The sequence below is a fragment of the Varanus komodoensis genome, unplaced genomic scaffold, assembly GCF_004798865.1.
Source record: "Varanus komodoensis strain SLA01 unplaced genomic scaffold, ASM479886v1 scaffold2, whole genome shotgun sequence".
Classification (NCBI taxonomy): Eukaryota; Metazoa; Chordata; class Lepidosauria; order Squamata; family Varanidae; genus Varanus; species Varanus komodoensis.
In genome coordinates, this window is record NW_025335568.1 from 51731544 (window position 1) to 51754402 (window position 22859).

The 22859-nt window shown below is 44.3% G+C and overlaps 1 protein-coding gene across 1 annotated transcript in view; it reads left to right on the plus strand.

Moving 5' to 3' along the window:
- Positions 1–22859, plus strand: part of KCNH1 (potassium voltage-gated channel subfamily H member 1) — a 274699-nt gene that overhangs the window by 23993 nt on the left and 227847 nt on the right. Inside the window, exons 2-4 of the mRNA XM_044428808.1 lie at positions 6142–6265; positions 8220–8326; positions 18435–18563. Coding sequence (XP_044284743.1) covers positions 6142–6265; positions 8220–8326; positions 18435–18563 — 360 coding nt within the window. The remainder of the gene's footprint in view (positions 1–6141; positions 6266–8219; positions 8327–18434; positions 18564–22859) is intronic.

Below are 22859 nucleotides of genomic sequence, written 5' to 3' on the forward strand. Positions count from 1 at the left end.
GTTCCTCAGTTTTGTGTAATTCCCTGGGTTTAGTTTTAATATGGACTCCCTGCCTGAACAAGGCTGCGGGAGCCATAGGTTATACATTTGCTAGAGGTTACCCTTCCAGGATTTTGCCTTTGTCTTGGCTGTAGCTAGTCATCTATGAGTTTGGGAAGATTACCTGGAGTAACGGATGCAGATGCAAAATGGAGATCAGTAAGCAGTGCTTACCTCCTCCTCATCCAGTTGCTCAACTCACTTGCGGGCTGATGCTTTGTCTCTGGGGCTGCTCACCCTCAGAGAGCTGGCTCCCCTGCATCCCTGCCTTCTTTCAGTTGGAAGTCTGTACTCATTTTAAGTGCTTCTCTTTCAGCAGCCCAGTTTTTGTTATCTGTCTTAGCAATACAGGGTGTTGCTTTGATAGGAATATAATCACCCACCATGGGAAGAACTGATGCAATTTATTAAAGTAAATGCTAACATTCTTTATTGCTTCTGGAACAGGCTGCAACAAGCTAAGTGAGAGCCAGGGAACTTGCCACAAGTTGTGAAAAACAAAGCAGTGAAAGGCTCTGCAGTTACTTTGTCCCTGCATTTCACTCCTAAGGAAATAGAAAGATACTTTTCCCATTGAAAACGCAATTGGCCAGTGGCTGTACGTCACTGTGGGATGTGTTTGATTGAATCCCTGACATTTGTTGCATGACAAAATCTTTTTGAGGAATAATAATATATTTGATGGCAGGAGAGAAGGACGTTTATAGAAGAGAGTGTTTCGGCGTTCCTTATTTGTGTCTATTTCTATTATAATAGCAATAAATGTTTCATCACACTTTATGTGGGTGGCTTTCAGATTTTTTTGTTTTTTCAATACAAGACTGAGAAGAATAGCACTGTGGGACTGTGTACTAAAGGCACACTTGCATCTTTGCTCCTATGAACAGCTTCCATAGCTAGAAGTGCCAGATCCTGCCTAACCTTGGAAGCTAAGCAGGGTTGTGCCTGGTTGAAATCTGGATGAGTGACTTAAATGTTGTGAACTGCCCAGACAGCTTTGACTTTGGGTGTTATAGAAATAATAATAATAGGTTCTTATTATTCAAGTTTGCTTTGGGTTCCCTGCCCATCTGCAGAGACCAGTAGTTTTCAAATATGCTCTCTTTATGGACAATGGTGCAGCTACGATGGAACCCCAGTTGCAAAGTCTATGCCATTCCTTGCAAATGGCTAGCAACAAACAGACCTTGATTCAGCACCTGGGCCAGCATGGGCAGGCTTGAGCCCACCAGGGTGGGCACAGCTCACTGAAGCATCCTTTCTCCTTATTCATGTTCTGTTGATTGTCAAAAGTTGGCCAGGTGGGCATGTATGTGGTTACAAGTGCTCAAGTTATTTGTGCTTTACATAACCATCTGTTCCTAAAATAAAAGGATGACAGAGGTCAAGTAATGGTAAATGTCAATGGTGTGTTTCAAATATGATAGCACAATAATGCAAATGCAGTCATATAAATGTTATCTGAAGGGGGCCACCTTCTGTGTTTGTTAAGTTCAGGATCTTCTGTGACTGAGCCATACCAGCACTGGCTCCACTCTTCTTGAAAGTGCTTAAGCATCGGGTCCAGAGCATGCATGGACTTTCTGGGCAGTATCCAACTTGGCTGTTCTGCAAGTAGTCCCTCTTGGCACTTCCACTGTGTAATTGGGACCCATTGCTTATGTAGTAGCGATATTACATTTTCTGGAGGAATCCCTGGCCTGAAACTAGCAGAAATGTTTGTTTCTAGGTTGGGACACACCAGCAGAGCTCCCACAGATGAACTCAATTGGATTGCCCCATTCTGGAAACAAGCATTTCTACTTGGTCCTGGAAGTGTTAAATTGTTGTTGTGCAAGTGGTGGGTTTTGTCTGAGGAAAGGAATATGCAGGGGAATAGTGGAATTGGCTGTGGGGAAAAGCCCCATTGAATACCACCCTATTTCTCTTCCTGAATAGACAGAATGGATGGGAGGTGCTGGACTGCTAAATGAGCACTGCATCAGTGGAGTGATGGGAGCAAGCATTAGCAGAAAAAGTGATCGTTCAGTCTCCTGGGTTAGCGGGTTTTCACGCTAGTCCTCAAAGCAGCTGTGTTGTTTAGTTTTGGTTGAGTTTAGCTGTTACTAAGTTTTAGCTTTGCTTAGCTGATATTTAACTTCAGTTGAACTGAGCTGATAACTAGTTTTCATTTAGCTTATCTGATATTATTTACTTTAGCTGATATTTACTTTTACTTTTGTTTAGCCAATGTTTAGTTTTAGTTTGGCCTAGCTGATATCTGGCTTGACTTAGCTGATATTTATTTTTATTTTTAGTTTTCCTTTAGTTGAGCTGATCTTTGTGCAAAATGCAACAGCCAGATTAATACTGGGACCGCAAAGTCCAAGCATATAAGACCAGTTCTGACCTCCTTGAATTGGGGTCATATGCACCTTCTTTTCTTGAAAGCATTCAGTGGCATTTAATGATATATGGGTAGGATGGGGCAGCTGTGAAGTCAGTCTAGTTGTATTGGAGAAAACTATTTTAGATGCTTACATTTTTTCCAGTTTTGTATATTAGAAACTTTATATTTTTAAAAATCTGAATTGGTTTCTGTGATTCTTAGGACTTGTGGTGAAGCACTAAGAGAGCTCCAGATATGAGATGGTACAGAAATAAAAGAAATAATTAAATTCAATTGACTTTTAATTAGCTGCTAGTTTTAGTTCAATTTAGTTCAGAATGAAAAAAAAGACAGACTGCTGAGACACATAACAGTTTCTGTGGTCCAGGTCTGTGTGGAGGTTTTCTGGGAAATTCCTGGGAATGTCAGCAATGCAATCTTGATCTGTAGTTTATTCCTGATTAATAAAGATCTTTAGTCTTTACACATTAGTGTGTTTGTTGCCCGCAAATCCTCAAAGAACCATTGCCTCTTGGCAGCACATCCTGACAATCCCCAAAGCTACCTCCCCCAGGACAGTCCAAAGTTGCAAACAGCTGTGTTGACCCATATCTACAAACCAGTTCTTGGAATTTATATCTGCTAAATGAAAACCTTTTATAAAACAACTGCGACTTATCTACCAATTGAAAACCAAGTCATTGCAAGATGATTTGCATTACAGCAAAAAAGGGTGAGTGGGTTCATAGGTCATGGCAACTTCTCATGGTAAATGACCAGGATGGGCTGCCTTGAAGTTCACAGTAGTCATGCAAGCCTGACAGATGATCAGGCTCATCATGGTTACTCTCCTCCTTCTCTATTAGTCCTGCAGGTGGTATCTCAGAGGTCAGCACTGGGAGGAGGGTCTCTTTGACAGCCATGATCCCAAGCTTTCAGTTTGCTGGGGCAGTCAATCAGTCAGGACTCACTCCCTGAGGTGCAGCAGAAAAGCTGGAAAACCTGATGAGGCACCCTTGACTTCTGCTCACGAGGAGACCTCTGAGCCACTCGCAGGCAGTTGGGCAGCACTGTGGAAAGGAGCAGTGCCAATCAGCTGATTTTCTTGAGAAGAAGCCTCTACTGAGCAAGTTAGAGGTGGGAAATCAGCTGGGAGGTGCTGTGCGAATTGGGGTCACTAGCACCCAGATGATTCTCCCTCTCCTGCCCGCACACAAGGGGTTTCCTCTTGGGTCCCTGTGAGGGGAGGCTTGGCTGCTGCCCCAAACAAGTTCTCTGGGTAAGAGGCAGGAGAAGCTGGGGTACTGCTGCCAGTTGCATCAAACTGGCCCAGCTATCAGTGGCACTTGCCAAGGAGCTGTTTGGCAAGAGCGACAGTGACCACTCCTGCCAAGCAGTTCTCTTTTTTCTGGGCTTCCTACTATGATGGGTTGTATCATTTGAGTTCAGACAACACAGCAAGGAATTGTTGTGTTGAGAAACCACAGAGCAAGCCATTGTTTTTTTAAATTGTGGCCTTGGAGGACCACACTTAGCCTGCTGACATACCATGGCTAGGTTTGGAAGGCACAACAGATGAACAATAAAAAGTACTGTGGCTTGTCCTATTGTGCAAATCCAATCAATATATTGTTTCTGGAAAAATCATTTCATAAGCTAGGATGGGCTCTTGAGTTTAAGTTCAGAATATTTGTATAAGTGTAGCTACAAATAATTTATTATCTGTTCTACAGAAAGCTGAAATTCCACTGATGGACCTTTCCAGATGCTTTCTCCCATCTGAAAATATTCTCTCCCGTCACAGAAATAACTTTCATCAGAATTTTAGAAACCCAGTCATTTCTGCAAAAACACAATTTCCAGAAATCCACTGACAAGGTTTCTGGTAGGCTAAAGGAGGGGAACTTACTTGGGGAAAATCTTTTCATGTTCTTTGGGAGCAATTTTATACCTGCTCATAGTGCTCTAGTCAAAGGATTTTTTTTTTTTTTTTTGGTTTGGCTTCCTTCTGTCAAGAAGATAGAATTCTTGATATTTTTCCAGAAAGTGATATAGTACCTTTCATGTTCTGGCTTCCAAGGAACTGTGTGATGTTCCTTCATCATTTGGCAAGTTCGTTTCAAACTATGATTGAAGCAAGATGCTGTATATGTAGACACATTTGGCTTGGGCACAGATTGTTATCCTATCAGCATAAAAAATGTGGAATAGTACAGCTGTGCAACTGGTTCCCAAGTGTTTAAAATATCTGGAAAAGCTGAGAAAACCACAATTCAGTGGAAAAGGCTTTTTCCAAACAGTGAGGAGAAGAAAGCAGTTTCTGGAACTCTTTTTATACAGTGTGTGGAAGGATGAAGGGTTTGCAAGTCTTAGATAAAGGTTATTACTTGCTACGTAGCTTATGGATTGTCATGTGCAGGATGGTTCTGGGACAGAACTGAGGTGTGGCCATAGGAAAAGTGAGAGAAGGATTCATGTGCAGCATTCTTCCAAAGACAATCAGTTTCAGAATCCCATCTGTAGAGAAAAACAACTGTGCATGGCTGTCATGCCTGCTACAGACTTTGCTGCCCAGTTTTACCTTCATTTTACCACCAGCTCATGATGCTCCACATCAGCTCCACAAAAGGGTTGCTTATTGGGTTGGTGTACGGGAATATTCTCTACTCAGCCACTCCAATGCAAGGTTCCTCTTTGCCTGAGGTGAGAGAATATGTCTGAGCCATCACTGCATGTAGCAAGATGACTCCACCCCTTTGTGTCCCCCCTTCTCTTCTCTGTCCCACCCCGGCTACTGCACCCCATTGCTTCCACCTTCCTCTCTCTGGGCAGCCATGTTGTCTGGAGAAAGCAGTCAGGGTTATTTTGGAGAGTTGGCTAGCCCCAAATGCCTGGCTTTGAGGGAAGACAGAGAGCCTGCCCATAAGTGATCCGTGCTGAGAGAATCTTCTGGGCAGCCCCACTGGGTATTTTTACACTGTGACCTTTTCCTCAGTGGCAGGGTGGGATTAGCAGGGTGTTGCCTAGCAACTGCTCCAAAGAGGCCTGCCAGGCCTGCTCTCCTGCTGAAGAGCCTCTGTGGTGGTGCCTCAGTAGTTTAGGACAGCCTTGCCCACCCCACTGGCCTGGCCTTCCTGCTGTGGCAAATCCCATGGTGAACAGTAACTGAGGAAGGCAGAAGCAGCAATGGGCCCTTCTGGGCAGGGTGAGGAGGACGGATCGTTTACTGTTCTTCCCATTTTGCCACCTGAGGCTGGAATTCACTTGTTCTCAAGAGAGGGCCATTCCTGCTGTTCAGCTTGATGACCACTGCAAACACCCTTGGGGTGGGGTGGGAATGCTCATCAAGACTATGGCAATAGGTCTCCCTACCTTCTGTAGTTCTGCCACTGCTCAGGCTCCAGAGGCTCATGTGTTTAAAAACATGCATGTGAATTGAATGAGTACAGTCAGTGCTATGTCTAGTTTGGCCCTAACTGGATGGAATGAGAGAGAACCAATAAGACTGGGGTGGGAAGCTTATGGCCTTATTGGACCTTTGACTACATTGGCTAGTGTGGATGGGTGTCACAGTCCAAAAACATCTCTGGAGGGCTATATGTTGCCCACCACTGTGTAATAGTATTTCCTGTTTGTGTGTATTGCTAGGAGGTGGTGGGGGAGCATCTGTTATATAAACAATGTGCCATGGACCTTTTGTATGTGTGTGCCTAATGTTGTGTTGTTTCAAACAGATACAAATTTTGTCCTGGGTAATGCCCAGATAGTGGATTGGCCCATTGTGTACAGCAATGATGGATTTTGCAAGCTCTCGGGATACCACAGAGCAGAAGTTATGCAAAAAAGCAGCACCTGCAGGTATTTCAGCACAGATTTCCTTTTCTTAAATAACTTGTAACGTTTCTGTGTTCTTACTCAAGCAAAATAATAATAACAATAATCAAACAATCTGTTCATCCCACTTTTTCAGTTTAATCTTCCTCTGGCTGAAACGGCAGCAGCTCTGCCATTTGTGGCTGAAAGACTAGGCTGGCTTCCAGTGGGAGAAGCTTTAATGCTGAGGATGTCTAGGCCTGTCCCATCTGACAGCAGAAAACCACACAGAAGTAACCTAACCCCACAGCCTTAAGCAGCAGGCTGAGGATATGCCGTGCGGCCAGCAGACGCTGGTGGCTCCAATATCTCCAGTCCAGGCTGCAGTCCGAACTTTTAAGGAGCTATCCATGGTACTGAACTCCAGCTCCAAATAGCTTCAGCACTATGGATTGTCCTTCAGAAGTTCAGAGTAAGTACATTGCCCCAATAATCTTGGAGTTACCAGTCTCCACTGGCTATGGCATTTCTGTATCTCTCCCTTTTTCCAAGCATCTAGGAAAGCTAGGCAGAATAACTGCGAGGTTTTCTTATTTTATATTCACAACCAACTAATGGTTTTGGTTAGATGGAGAGGTTCTGACTCACCTGAGGCTGCCCAGTGACCTTCAGGGCTGAGCTGGAATGGGCACCCAGGTTTTCCCTGCCTAAATTGAATGCCTTTCTATCATGATGCCCTCCAGATATTTTGAACTAGAACTCCTAATATTCATGCTGGTCATGGTGGCTGGGCCTGATGGGAGTTGAACTCCATAACACTGATGGAGGTACCATTCTGGGGAAGGCTGCTGTACCCACTACTTGAGAGGTAGACAACTTGGTGTTCTCTGGATGCTTTGGACTACAGCTTCCACAATTCCTGAATGTTAATCATGCTGGTTGGAACTGATGGGAGTTGTAGTCCAATACACCTTGCTCAACCATCTCTGCAATTCACTTCAGCTTGGGTAATTGGATTGGTCTTCAGTTACTGGGTCATTACCTATGCTTTTCATTCCATAATCTGAAGAGCAGCATCAAGTTCTTATTTGCTTGTGCCTTTTTAAGAGGGGGCAGAGAAGAGGAGGGAAATGAGACTGTGATAGCAAACACAAAGAAGGAGCCAACAGAGAGCAATAGGACACAAGTCATTAGTACTTAAGAATGGGTCCTGGGTCTAAAAAAAGAACACTCTCCTATGTGTGTGGAACTTTGAGCTTGTTCAGATGAAGGTCTGGCTATCTACTGGTCATGGAGATGGCACACCATCACCATCTTGTCTGCCTCCTTCTTCACTGAAGATTTCCTTAGCTCCCTGTCTTCATGCTAGAATTCCCAGGATTCTCTGAGAAGAGGAAATGTTTGCCCCACTGGATATTCGCTGAGCTCTCATGGTGCAACAGTCCACTGGGGCACTAAGCAGAGTGGGTTGGTTGTTTTGCAAAGTATCCGTGATGAATAGACGGTGGGGCTCATTTTGGATTATGCTTTGCTCTTTCTCTCCCGCTGCCTTCCCATTTACCCCCAGGAGGTATCCCAGGGAACTCCAAGGAGAGAATAAGCCTCCTCTCTCTGATAGCCATGATTGTGAGCTGATTTTGGCTTGCCACAGCTCCTCCTTTAAATACTTTTTCTCTGAGATGGCAAAAGCGTGTTGCAGAGCTGGCTTTCCCTACCCTGTTAAACGGCAGGCATGAGAAGCCCCTTCAAAGTGCCCTGCAGTGCAGCAAAGCCAGGATTTTTCAGAAAAGCCCCAGTGCATTTCAAAGAAAAGTCTATCCTGCAGGGGAATAGTTCAGCAACTGGTCAGCAAACAAGCCCATTCTCCTGGCCGTTGAATTCTGATTTGTGTACTGTACTTGGGCACTCAAGAACTGTTAAGCCACTCTGTTCTGTCAACATGACCTGCCTGTGATTCCTTTCTGTCATCCCTTTTGAACACCTTTCCATTTCCCTGCAGTTTTATGTATGGAGAGCTGACGGACAAAGAAACCATTGATAAAGTTCGACAAACTTTTGAGAACTACGAAATGAACTCCTTTGAAATCTTGATGTATAAGAAGAACAGTAAGTTTCACCTTTCATGTCTTCTACTGTGTCAGGCTGAGATAGACAAGCAAGTGAACAAGAAAATCCTGAGGCCGGCCTGTAGGGTCAGACAGGGATCACCACCATTATGGGAAGGGCTGTGGAAGAGCTGCCCCTGCCCCCACATTCCTGGGCACTCAGTGGTTTCTCCTTGGCGTAAATTATGAGTATTAGAGCATTGCTTGGCTTACAGAAATGCCGTTGCCTCTGATAATATAGAATCTGCGATAATTGGAAGCAGTGGCTGTAGAAAATTGCTTTCTCGGGAAGTTTTAATACCAGCACTCTTACAGGAATGCCTGTGGCCACGGTCTCAGGCTCCCAAACACAAAGCCGGTTCATGTGACCTATCCAGCTGACCTACCTTACATCCCTAACATACAGAAACCACCTATTGTGCTTATAGTGCAGAACTTTCAGGTTGATAGCTGGTCTCCTCCCACTTCCCACTTCCACATCATAAGGTGTTACTTGCAGATTTTGTGGAACATCAAATGCTATATGGTGTATGTTGAAGACATTACTTGGGATGTTCTTTTTGGCCTAAAACAGTGCTTTTCAAAGTTTTTTTAAATGTTCATGGAGCCCTTTCCATGACACAATAATTCAGATTTATTTATTTATTTTAAAATTCTGGATTATTGTGAACATAATGTAGATTATTTCTCTGGATTCTTCAAACAAACAAACAAATGAAGGAGTGTTTGCTTCACAGGTAATGCTGCTAAATCATGGATGAAAGGTTTGTTTAGCCACACTGCTTGCAGCAGGGAGACTCATTCACGAGAACTACGCATTTAAAAACATTCTTGATTGCTGGGGTATCTGAAGCAGAGTTGTATGTTGGGGTATCACATTTCATTGAGAATGATTCCAAGGCATGTTCTTCCAGCCAAACCTCTGATGGGCCATGCATTTCCCCAGCAACTTTTTCTTTTGCAAAATACCTTTGGACTGGGGCCACAGGGAAAGGACTTCATTGTGTTGGAGCTGCACCTACCTATGAGAACCCTTCTGTACATAGCAGCTTCAAGGACTTGGCATAGTTATATTCCCTCCTGGCCTTGAAGCCCTTATCCTGCTTTTTATTTATTATTATACTTTTGCTAAGAAAAATGTCAGGGGACCACCCATCATTCTCTCCTATTTACATTAATGCATGGAAATACAGCCGGTTCATGAGAAGTGTTTTCCAAGCCATTAGGTTTCCTTTAAGCCATGGGCGCAGACTTTATCCTATGTGCTGCACTTTTCATGGAGTCATATTTGACGACAGCCTTCTCCAACCTGGTGCCCTCCAAATGTGTAAAGTCCAGCACATCTAAATAACTTTGGTCTTGAGGAAGATTGTTTTAGGTGGCGGCTGCCCAAGGGAGACGAGCTGCCTTTCAGAGAAACATTTCTGCCATTACTGATCTTCGATCAAAAAATTCCCCTGAGAAGCTTCCACAACATCCCAGCATTTTCTGGAATACAGATTGCAAACCTGAAAGGCTGCCGAGGGGAAGGGGAGAGTGAATATATCTCTGCCATTGAGCATCATTAGCTCTTGACTCCCTCGCAGGATGGTCATCAGCTTAGATGTGGCCAGGAGAGGGAGGCAGGCTCACCTCCCATGTGGCACCATGTGGTACAAGTCTTGGTGCTGGCAAGCTGGTCGCCAGTTGGGATGTCTGTCAATTTTCAGAGGCTGAACACATTATGATTTTCAAAGCAGCTGTGCAGAATGCAGCTGGCAGGGTGCAGCAGGGGCAAGCAGATCTGACACCAGGGTTCAAGCAACTGCCCTGGAGACCTGCTATCTACCAAGTCAAGTGCAAGGCCTTGCTGTTGGCTTATAAGGCCCTGAATAACTTCAGACCAGGTTCCCTGCAGGATCACCTTGCCCAACATAAACTTGAACAATATGCAGGGCATACTTCCATGACATTTGAGTCAGAAAACAGCCCTACAACTCCCAGCATGCTGCAGCCAGCATAGTTGCCAGCCGTGCTGCACTCTGTGGGCTGATGTCGGGCAATAACCCTCTTGTGGCCTTTTCCATGGCAGCACACGCTTTGTAGAAGGCCCTCCCCTGCTGATCTGCTTTACGTGCAGACACAAGCCCCATCGCTTTGCATAGGCCTTTTCTGGAGGGTTGAGATGGCCAGTCAGGATGCCTTTTAATTACTCTGCTGTTAGCTGGCTTTTAAATATTTTGAACACTCCAACTGTTGAGTATTTGCATTTACTATTATGTCTTATAATATTGGATTTTGGAGATTTTTTTTTGCTATGCTAAGCAGGATATAAGTGGATTAAGGAGCAAGCATGTGGCCTCCTGACATTGCCTGGGGGACAATAGGATTATCTGATCCACAGCTGTGAGGTGCTGGGAATCCAAAGCCACACCCTGACCTGCTCCCACCCTCCACAGCTGGTGTGGAAAGACCATGCTAGCGGGCTTCCCACATCTGCAGCTGGGACTCAGAGAGGAGCAAAAGGATGTAAACTAATTGGCACCACAGCCTTCTTTCCACCTCCACACCAGCGATAAGTCTAAATGGTCAAAAGATCTATTCAGCCCTGTGTGACTTACTCTGATTGGCAGCAGCTCTGCCCTTTTCATCACTTGAGCCCTTGAATTGGCATTGCTGCAGATTGAAGCCTGCATCTTCTGCCTGCTAAGTGTCTGATCTACTGCTGCGATCTGTGGCCCCGTCTCCTTTCCTGGAGGCCACACTGTCCACTAAGTAAGCTGTGAAGGAGAAACTCACTGGGCTCAGGAAGCGTGTGCACTGCCTCTGTTCTGCCCTGTGGCTCTGGGCATAGTATTCACCTAATGTGCTGACATTTTGAGTCACGTGGGTCTGGGATGGGCACACGACATAGCAGGGATGTCACTGCTTTGCATCAGAATTTGATCCAAAGCTGCTGAAAGTGTTCACTGCAGGTGCAACAGTTGAGGGCATTTGAGGACACACTGAATCCATTGGACACCTGCTTATCATGGGGTGATCCCTGCCTTGCTCCAGTGCACTGGTTTGGTCAAAATATTCCCCTTGTTGTTGTTCTTGTTGTGGTTGACCTTCTGCCCAAAATATGTCCGTAAAGCTGGGCTGGGGAACCTGTGGTCCCTCCAAAGTTGTTGAGCTCCAGTATCCTAGCGTCCCAGATACCCAGGCCAATGATCAGAGGTGGTGGAAGTTGTAGCCTAGTAACAACAGTTGAAATTCCTTCAGTTCCCCACTCCTGCTGTAAAGGAGTCGTAATCAAATCGCTGATCAAATTCTCAGATGATACTAAAATGGGAGCAGTGACCACAACTGAGGAGCAGGTACTCTTGATCCAGAAGGATCTGGACAGATTATGGAAGTGGGCAAGGGATAACAGGATGGCGTTCAATGAGGATAAGTGCAAGGTCTTGCACTTGGGGCATAGGAATGGGTGTCATAAGTACAGGTTAGGGGACAAGTGGCTGGAGAGCAGCACTTGTGAAAGGAACCTCGGGGTACTGGTTGACTGCAGGCTAAACATGAGTCAGCAGTGTGATGCAGTGGTCAAGAGGGCGAACGCCACCCTTGGTTGCATAGCCAGACGTGTGGCTTCTAGATCAGAGAGGTATTACTACCACTCTATACACCTCTGGTGCGCCCCCAACTGAAGTATTGTGTTCAGTTCTGGGCTCCGCATTCCAGGAAGTATATAGCCGGTTGGAGTCAGTGCAGCGTAGGGCCACAAGGTTGGTGGTTGGTTTCCAGGGAAAGCTGTATGAGGTGAGACTGAAGGAACTGGATCTTTTCAGCCCGGAGAAGAGGACACTCTGAGGGGATCTGTTGGTGACATGTACGTATGTGAGGGGGTGCCACACAGATATGGGTAGAGACTTGTTTTTCCCTGCAGAGAAGGACAGGATGCGTTTCAATGGAGCAAAGCTCAAGGAATCAAGGTTCAATGTGGATGCCAGGAAGTACTTCCTGGCAGTTAGGACCCCTAGGGTATGAAATGGGCTTCCATGGGAGATGGATGAAACCCCATCGGTGAGGGTGTTCAAGGATAGGCTGGACATGCACATGGTGGGCATGTTGTGAGTGGAGCTGGTTGGAGCCGGGGGTCAGACTAGATGGCCTGGGAGGCCCCTTCTGACTCATTCTGTTTCTATGTAATTCTTCAATACTGGTGGCTGATCAAATGATGTATCAAGAAGGCCCATCTTTACACTGTTACAGCCCATCACATCTAAATGACTTTGGCCTGGAGGCAGATTCTTTCCACTACCAAAAACAGAGGGATCCATGACATCCTGGGTGTGAAAACAAAGCCCATCCTTCAAGCTAAATTCAGGATTGTGAGACAGGCACCTCTCATGATGGTCCTTACAGCCATGATCAAAAGAGAGTCCAAAATTGCAGCAAGCAGTGTGAATCCATATCAACAAATCAGTCCTGCAAGCTTTCATCTCTGCCAGGACCAGGTATCTTGTAAAGCCAGTTGCTCTTAAGCGCCCATTCAAGCCTAAAGCATCCCCAAATAGTTTGTGCTGCAGCAGGGGAGAAACTATTAGGGGAGGCTGGGAAAATGAATTTTACCCCATCTACTGTGGGAATTACAACTAAGCTCTGAAGGAACAGGGAAGGCCGATGGGGTTGGCAGATCCTGGCAGAGACCCTCTGACAAAGACGTGCTGGCACTTCAGCCCTCTGAAGCTTGGCTCCACTCTGTCATGGAACCTGCATCGTTCATCATCTATTGCAACACTGGCTGCTGACTTGGTGGGCTTTTGGTGCCCTCTGGTGGACCTGCTGGCTAGGGATGCCAGAGGAATGGATTCTTTACTAGTCTCAGAGAAATTGATCAGGTCTGCTCCTCCTGGACTAAGGTATAGACTGGAAAGCAGCTCTTTGCACATTGCATTCTTTTTATTTTTGTGATATACTGCAATCTATATACAAATACATTGGATAAAATTTATATATAGCAGGATCCACATAGATTGGTTTCAAGTCTCTTAAGTGGATGCCTGAAACAATGGATAATAGCAAACACTATATTATATATACTGTATGCTATATACAATACATTTCTTTTTTTCACACTTAAATTCATTTTTCTTCAGTATACGATTCTTTTCTTTCCCTATTAAAGCAAGAAGTTTCACTTACAGGAAGCACTGTATGACTTCTCTTTGGCACTTGATGGCACTTTACAACTTTTCTTTTGGCTGAGAGCAGGGCTTTTTTTGTCATAGAACGCACCAGAATGGCGTTCCGGCACCTTATTTTGACGGATTTTTCCATGTGATTGTGAATCGCCCTGTCAGGCATAGCAGGTTGGCAGCAAAAAGCATTAAAATAGTGCCTGCGTGCTGCGTGTGTGTCGGTGCTGCTCAGGAGGGCGCTGTTCGGCTCGGGACGCTGCTCAGCTTGGGATCGGTTGTGTGGTCACGCGCTCAGTGCTTACTGCCTGCGGTGACCATTATGTTTATGTGTGTGTAGAGTGACTGACCCCAAGAGGTGAGTTCCTGCACCTTTTTTTTTTTTTTTTTACAAAAAAAGCACTGGCTGAGATCAGCCACGATTAACTGCAAACACAGTAACTGAGCCAGTGGATATGGGGACCCTGATGCAGTGATGTAAAATGTCTGCTTTTTTAAAAAGAAAAAAAATATATTTTTCTATAAGAATATAAAGTGTATATCAATAAGAACATGTTTTTTCAGAGAAACTGTTTTCAAACATATCATAACATCTGCAGATAAATATTAAAAGGGGCATCCATTTGGCTTTATCAAAGAACAGATGCAAAACTGATGCAGACCAGAAATTGTCTGTCTGTCCTGAACCATCCATCCATCCATCCATCCAGCCATCCATCCTATCCCAATCTTACCTAGTACCAGAGGGCAGCAACAGCAGTGCCAAATGAGCTCCAGGTGTCTTGGAGCTGCTCTTTAAATCTTTTGCAATGCCCTACAGTCATGTCACTTTAGATGCATTCTGGGAAATTTAAATGGTAGGTTGCTGTCAGACTGAAAACAGAAGAGAGAATATTTTTCTGTCTCCTAAAAAAAGAAATTATTATGCTCAATGCATTTTGGAAAGGTCTTTCCTTCCTCACAGGCAGCTTGTTTTTCCCTAGATGTGTCATGAAGAATTCTTCAGTGCTTCCTCTGTCTTAAAAGGCTCAAAAACATTATTTATAGAGCATTTGAAGAAAGATAAGTGGCCCCTGACAAAGGAATGGCTTTTCTGAAAAACGTTAGGCATAATATCTTTTTTCAGGCACCCGAGAATATTTCCTTTCCTCATTTCTCTTCTTCCCTTGCTGTTCCCTTGATTTTTTAAAATTATTTTTGAGGGGGGAACTTAATGTGCAAGGAGGATGCCAAGCTCCACCTCTGGAGGAACCAAAGGAGGCATTATGGACTGGATTGGGAAGCTGAGTGGGCCAAATGAGACCCACAGGGTGGGAATTTTACACCCTCGAGCTATGCATTAGCTGCGTTATAGATAAGAAACAGTAGCAATTTTTTTTTTTAAATCTGTTCTAATGTGCCAGTTTTGTCTGTTGCCAGATTTTGATGTCTTGGAGTGAGGCAAGGGAAATTTTAGTGGAGGTCGATTGCTCCGGTGTCACTGAGCCAGTGCATTCACTCTGCGTTTTGGTCTGAACTCTTACGGAGCTATCCAATGGTGCTGATCTCTGCTGGAAAAATTCCTTGTTCTCCTGACACGGGCAGAGCAATCTTGGATCTAGGAGCCAAATGTTGTTGGGATCAGCCCAAGCATTAGTTAGCATTAGCATTAGTTTCAATCTATCATAGAACATGCCTTGATCATTCACCTTAAGAATTCTGTCTGGGAAAAGTACAAGGAAACCTTCCAGCTTCTCCAATGCTTCCTCCTTCCATTCCCCGCAGCTACCTTTAAATTCACAACAAGAACTAAACACACCTGTGCATCTTATCAAGATAGCTTTGGGGCTGTAGAATTATATCTGTTCTTTAACAACTTGTCAGATTTCTAGTACACCGAGCAACCTGGGTTATTTGTGATGTTTCCCGAGGGCTAAGAAAGGACTTTCTTCATCTTAAGCATGTAAAGTTCTAATCTCTTGACCCCATAGCCATCTAGGCCACAAATAGGTTCACTGGCAGAGAAGCTGAAGGCAGCAGCTTTTAAGACACCGGAAATGGTATTTCTGGATCTGTCAATAAAAGGGCACCATGCCAAGGGCTCTTTCCATCAAGTCTCCCTGCCAGTTCCCCCCCCCTCCACCCGTTTCTGTCATGTGCTTTTTATGTTGGAGCAGTTAGTCCTACACAGACTTTCCTGTGCATTAATCTTAAGCACAGCCAGTTGCAAGAGATTTTTTTCTTTGGCTGGTTTCTTTAAAAACTTTCCATCAACTGCATGACCTGCTGAATCCACCCTAAGCATGACGACTCGACTTGATTGCTAATTAATCCAGGACAGAATATGTGGGTTCCTGCTGCCCATACAGCAGCAGCATTAAAAATGAATAGTGCAATATTGATTGAGCAAGATGCAAAGGTCAGCTGTAACTATTATGTAAGCAAAGTTCAGCTGTGTGCTTTCACGTTGCCCATGCCCAGTCATTAGGGCAAAGTGGCACACATCTCGCTTTTTTCAGTGCCGGTAGACTGTGTAGCTGGCATGCCTGGCTGAGGTATAAGATTCACAGGCAAATGTGGAGGTGGGGCAGAATGGTGCTAGGAGCCCACCACCCCTGGGGGCAAGTCACTTTTGTACCCCCCATACTCCCCAGCAGAGTGAGATTTCTGAGCCAGCAGCTCCTACTTCTAACTTACAAAGTGCTGTTGCAAGGAGAGGCCTGAGGAGGAAAGGGTACAGTCTGTGAGGCAGTAGTAAGGTTTTTAGTACTTCCTCTCTGCACTAAGTCCTGACCAAAATCACCCTCCCCACAAAACTGTTTTGAGCCTCAGGAGATAAGCTTGCACTGACATTGATAGGGCTTCTCTTTCTTCAACGAATGGCAGGTTCTGGGGTGGGGTGTGAGACTGAATTTTAATTGGGCCTGTAGCATGGGGCGAGTCAGTTGAAACACCCTCTCCTTCTGCAAGTGCTGGTCCTACTTTCTACAGCAGTGATTTAAAGAACAAGAAACAAGATGTGCTAATTGCAGTCATGCATCAGCCGGGTTCTCATCACAGCTCTCTTGAGGATGTTCTCAGTTCCTAATTCAGATGATGATCAGCAAAAATGGCTTTTCATTTTTTACCTCCTGTCATTGGAATGCTCTCCCTATGAAGGCCTAACCGTTTCCAAATCTAATTACCTTGGGACGCTAAGGAAACATCTTTCAGGGCACAACCCTAAGCATCTTTCCAAGAAAAACTTTCTAAAAACTTTTGAAGAAAAACTTAGTATAACAAGCATGGCAGGCTGGGGAATGCTGGGAGCTGACAGACCTATGTGTCTAAACACACAGATCTCACCCTTAATCATCACGAGCTCAGTCTCATCACCTGTGCAGTAGCTATCCATAAACATTTGAACGCAGAGGCCAGTGAGCACCTAATGCAAGGTGCAAAGGCGGATCTTTGCCACCACTGCATCTCACATCTTGCCTCCTTCTGGACACAGAGTATTAGTGCCCAAAAGGGGAGCAAAGGAGACTGGAGTGCTGATAGGAATGAGCACATCCTGGCCCTGCCCTGGCATGTTTCCTTTCCCTGTTGCAAGGTCCAGTTGTGGCCATGCTGGAAGGAGCAGCTGGCAGGATTCCTTCCACTCCATCTGTGAGGAGACAGGGCAGGGGCTCAGACTGAAAATCTGACAGCCTCCTAGATAATGTTGGGAAGCCATAGGATCATGTCTAAACTTTTCAGCTCCAAACCTGCTACCATTTGCCTTTTTAATTAATAAAACCAATCTGTTACAATACTGCTTTGTTTTAGCATAGTTTTGCATTTGAAAATGTCTTCAGATTTTTTTTGTGGGTTGTGAACTGCCTTAAGAGGTAGGGTATACATTCTTCAACAAACAAACAAACAAACTAACATGTATTTATTTATTTATTTAGAAAATTTCTATGCCTCCCCATTCGCCGAAGCCTCGGGGTGGCTCACAAAACATCGATTAAAATATAATACACTAACTTTTGATTTTGGAAATGCAATGATGGAGATAAATTCTAGCAATCATGACCGACAAGACCAACCATGCCTAACCCTGGAACTAGCCATGACCGTAGAAATCATTTGCCCAAATACACTGTTCTGAGTGTCTGATAAAGAACAGTATATAAAAACTGTAAATAAATAGATAAATGCCTGCTTTCAGCCTTATAACCAACCCTGGCTTTTCTGGCAACTCCATCAGTAGAGTACCTTTGTTGTTTCTAGGCAGGCAATCAATATAGCAATGTATTCTCGGTGGGTGAGTTAATGATCATTTACTAATTCTAATAAAGATTGAGTCCTTCCTTCAGGTTAATGTTCAGGAAATGTCCCTCTGTACGGGTTCTTGATTACAGGAATTAAAGCTGATCTGCACACACAGCAGCATAACACGCACATATATTTTTCCTCAGCTGCACCACTCAGACTGCAAATGGGGAAATACTATGTTTGAAGGTGCCCACTCAGAAAAGAAAAATGTCCCTGCACATGGGAAACTAGGACTGCAGGGAGAAAGCTAGCAATTCTAGCTAGCCTGGAATTCTTTTGCCTGACATGCTGGACTTCCACACACAGAGGGACATTTTTTCCCATGGAGGTGACATACCCCCCTCCCCTTGAACTAATCCATGTGGAAAATACCACCTGATTCTGTTGTACTTTACAAAGTTGTAAAGTAATGCCTCTGGGCAAGGCCGGACCAGTGTATATATCCTATATGAAGCAGAAGACAGATATGACTACATATGATCTGTTCCACAGTGCTGGAGTCAGAACTAAGAAGGTCTCTTGATTTACCTTGCTAAATCCTTTCAGCTGTTCTGCTGCTACTTTAACAGGATACCTTCTGTATGCTTGCCAAAGCAATGGGGTTTCTTATTTGGTTGGCATGCTGGACAGCTTTTGTGCCATTGATCTGCTTTTCCATGTTGTTTTCTCCTCCAGGGACTCCAGTTTGGTTCTTTGTGAAAATTGCTCCAATTCGAAATGAGCAGGACAAAGTCGTTTTGTTTCTTTGCACTTTCAGTGACATAACAGCCTTCAAACAGCCAATTGAGGATGACTCGTGCAAAGGTTAGTTGTTATTGGTTTGTTTGCAATTGCATGTTGCAAATCCATTTTATATTTGAAAAGAATCTGTGGAACCTTCATTCAGGAAGATTTTAGTTTTATCAATCAATCAATCAATCAATCGACCAATCGATCAAGAGCCAGTCCAAAGTAAGTGCAAATAATGCTAGTTAAAAGTCACTGTTAGAAGTCACTCAGGTCACTAAGTTCTCGGCCAAGCCCGCACCAAGCATCCTCCCACACTGGCTTGATCTGTAGGCAATGATGTTTATTGCTATGTTCTGAAGGTTTCATAATTTAATGCTTGCAGACAAGGCATTGCCAGAGAGCCAGTGGAAAAGCTGGAAAACCTAGCCCAGCCTTCCTTGGTCTGGTGCTACTCCCATAATTCTGAGCCAGCATGTGATTATGTGATCACTTCCCAGACAAAGCGCTCAAAGTGGTTAATAATGAAGTATGCCATCAATCGATACAAATACCATCCTATGAGATAACCTTGGGTGGAAATATATAGTCATTGTTACAGGTATTAGAATTTCAAGATTTCTAAAGGATGAATCATTACCTAAAGGGGCCCCTTCATTGTAATCAAGGCAAATGCTAAAAGTGGTTACACAGTCAGTAAACAATAAACACTGGACTGAGGGGAGTGATCACTTGTGAATCTTCAAAGGGGAGGAAATGCAAAAAGAAAAAAAGAGGCAAGAGAATAACAGAATATGTGCTTATGCCAATGTATATGTATAGTGAGAATTCAGAAATAATAAATATTATAATTTAAACAGAAATGCAGTCCATCTTACCATGGCCTGGAAGACAGTGATCAGTTGACCCAAGCACCTTGCGCAGTTTGCTGTCTAGGTGCTGTTGGTGGGCAGCTTCAAGGCCCACCTCTTTCTTCTAATGTTTCTTGACCTTCAAACCTGACTTGAACTGGACAGTCCTTCGGACAGAGTGGATGGTCAAAATAGAGGACAGACTGAACCCCTGAACATGCTGTCTTCCAATCCATGACTATTTTTTAAGTTCCTGAAAAATGGTAGGAAATCAGGAAGTGGCAAACAGGAAATGGTCTAATTCTTATGTATTTATTTGGATCTTTTTGGTCCAATCTGAGAGGCTCTCCTAGTTTTGCACCAGGCATTTTTTTTAAATCCCCACATGAAGTTTGAGTTTTATCTATGCTCACAGTTTTTATGCTGTTTTGAAATTGTTTTAGTTTTTTTTTTTTTGCTATGCATTTTATTATAGCATTGCTACTATTTTGGGTAAGCTACTGTAATGATGTTTTTGATTAGAGTTTAGAAATCCATTAAAGAAATGAACCAAATTGAGGGGCTCCTTATTACAGCAGCTCACTGGCACATTTTATTAGAAGTGGATCAGCCACTGAATATTTCATTCTTACCAGGATGAGGCTATGGCCAATGGTGGCATTGCTAAACAGCAAATTAACATTAGGAATATAGGTACTGACATACTGAGCCATACAAATGGGCCACTTAAGGTAGATTCCCCCAGCTTGATATCTTCCATGTGTGCAAGACTACAACTCCCATCCTGGGTGGGTACTTGGGATGATGGGAGTTATAATGAAATATAATAATGAAGTACAATAGCAAAGCACCATTAAATGCAATGCAATACAACTTAAAATGTCTGTGCAAACAGAAGTTTTGCTATGAAATGATTGCAAGGTTGGTACCTGTTACACCTCTGTGGGGAGGGAGTTCTACAAATGGGGTGCCAGAACAGAAAATACTCTTTCTAAAAAAAAGGGTGAACTCTGAGAAAAGCTTTTGAGAAAAGCTCTTAAGACACATCTCTCGAGATGATGTAGTCTTGCATTTTCTGCTTCCTTTTAATATCATACCACTGCTAAAAAGAATTTTCCAAGTAAAATGCTTTCTCCCACCATTTACATCCTGTGCTATAGTCTAAGGCCATTGCATTTTCATCTGTCTTCACTGGCTAATGAGAATAATCAGTACTTGTCTATTTTCTGTGTACAGGAGACAGCAGTGTCTCCCTCAGGCTTTTGTAGTGATGCTTTGTAATAAGATTAAAAGGATGTAAACATGAATTCCTACATTCTACAGTGCAATGGGACATCCTCAGTTCTTGCTCCATTATAGATGTTACTGATTCTGGCCTCCCCTCTGGTTTTCTTCTGTTCATTCGTGTTGTTTTACATGCATGATGGCATTTCTTATTCTCATTTGTTCTACAATGTCCCAGTCTTGTTCTTATCTAAAACCAAGCAGTACCCATACAGGGAATGCAGTGAAAGAAAGCATGTAGATAATCCTTTCAGAATGGGAACTTTAACTTCCAATATTGCCCAGTACAGAAGCTATGCAATAAGAAGGAGGCAAAGGTTTGCATGGACTGGGTATGAAATTAACACAGTCCCAAATTGATGTGACCCATTGTCCCAATGTATAGATTTATTGTTTGTTATAGCAGTTTATAGCCCTCTTAGTTCAAAAATTAATTTAGGGAGGCTTATAAAATAAAATACCATATTTTTCGCTCTATAAGATGCACCTGACCATAAGACGCACCTAGTTTTTAGAGGAGGAAAACAAGAAAAAAAATATTCTGAATCAAATGGTTTACTAAACTATTTAATAAACTATAACAGAATACAGTAATACCGTATTTCATCCTTGTAAAGTGAACAGCAGTCAACAGTGGCATTAAGAACCATCAACACTGTCATTAACAAAAGAGAGACTTTAAAGTTCGAGTACTCTTCTAGTTTTCGTTGAACCCATAGAACTCATCATCACTAGAGTCAGAATTTATGAAGCTCCGTTGCTCACAATCACTGACATCACTTTCTTAGTCAGTAGTGGAATTATTGAAGGAATCCACAATCTACACCAGTTATACAAGAGCTGCTGCAGACAATTCAATAACAAATCTAAAAAAGCCAGTAATGTCCACGCTGCCCTACTAGTAAATAATAGGAAAAAACTTCTGACAAAAAATGAGATATTGTACAGTAAATCAAACACACAGCAGTCTAAGTAGCCTTTGAAGAATAAACTTCATACACGAAGGTAATGCTGTTCAAATATCCACTGATCCTAAAAAAAATGTGTCTGATCAACTAACAGATAACTGATCCATGGAAAACTTCCTGACATTCCCCGTCACTTCCCCATGGGTTTCATTAAAAGACGGGTTGCCATATGAAAACACACACCGACCTGTGATTAACAGCTCTCACCTGTGCCGGAGGAGGGGGGCGGAGCAGGGCATGCTGAGTGCGTGCCGGCCAGGTGGTGCCACGTGGGGCCGGCAGCGTGCCGGCGGTGGTCTTCCGGGAGACGCAGCAGTGGCAGGTCTTCCCAGGTGGTGGGTGTGAGCAGTTCCTGGGTGGTGGGGGTGAGCAGTCCATCTCTCCATGCGGCCGGCAGGTTAAAGCCCGTGGCTCCTCCTCCTCTGCACCACTCCCCCTGAGCGGCACAGCTCTCGCCTGCACTGGAGTGGGGGGGCAGAGCAAGGTGCGCCGAGCGCGTGCCGGCCAGGTGGTGCCACATGGTGCAGGTGGCTGGCAGCGTGCTGGCAATGGTCTTCTGGGCAGCGCGGCGGCGGTGGCGGCAGTAGCGGCAGGTCTTCCTGAGCGGTGGGGGTGAGCATTCCGTCTCTTCGTGCTCTCCGTGCTGCCGGCGGGTTAAAGGCCGTGGCTCCTCCTCCTCCGCACGCCTCCCCCTGAGTGGCACAGTTCTCACCTGCACTGGAGGGGGGGGGCGGAGCAGGGCACCAAGCATGTCCCGGCCAGGTGGTGCCACATGGTGCAGGCGGCCGGCAGCGTTCCGGGTGTTGGGCACACACACATTTGCTCTGTAAGACGCACAGACATTTCCCCTTACTTTTGAGGGGGGGAAAAGTGCGTCTTATAGAGCGAAAAATACGGTAAGAACTATACAACACACACATGCATGCGCGCGCACGCGCGCGCGCGCACACACACACACACACACACACAGAGACCAACTAACAATACTAAAAACAACAAGAGCAAAACCTTTATTTATTTATTTATTTATTTATTATAACATTTTTATGCCGCCCCATTCGCCGAAGCCTCGGGGCGGCTTACAACACTAGATAAAACAATAAGTTAAAATATCCATATAAAATAATCATAATTTAAAACACACATTATAAAATAAGCCACCCTGGCCAGATAAAATTCAGTTGTGTTAGCATTTAAAATGTTGCTTAAATAAAAAGGTCTTTGCCTGGCACCGAAAAACAAATAACGACGGCGCCAGGCGGACCTCTCTG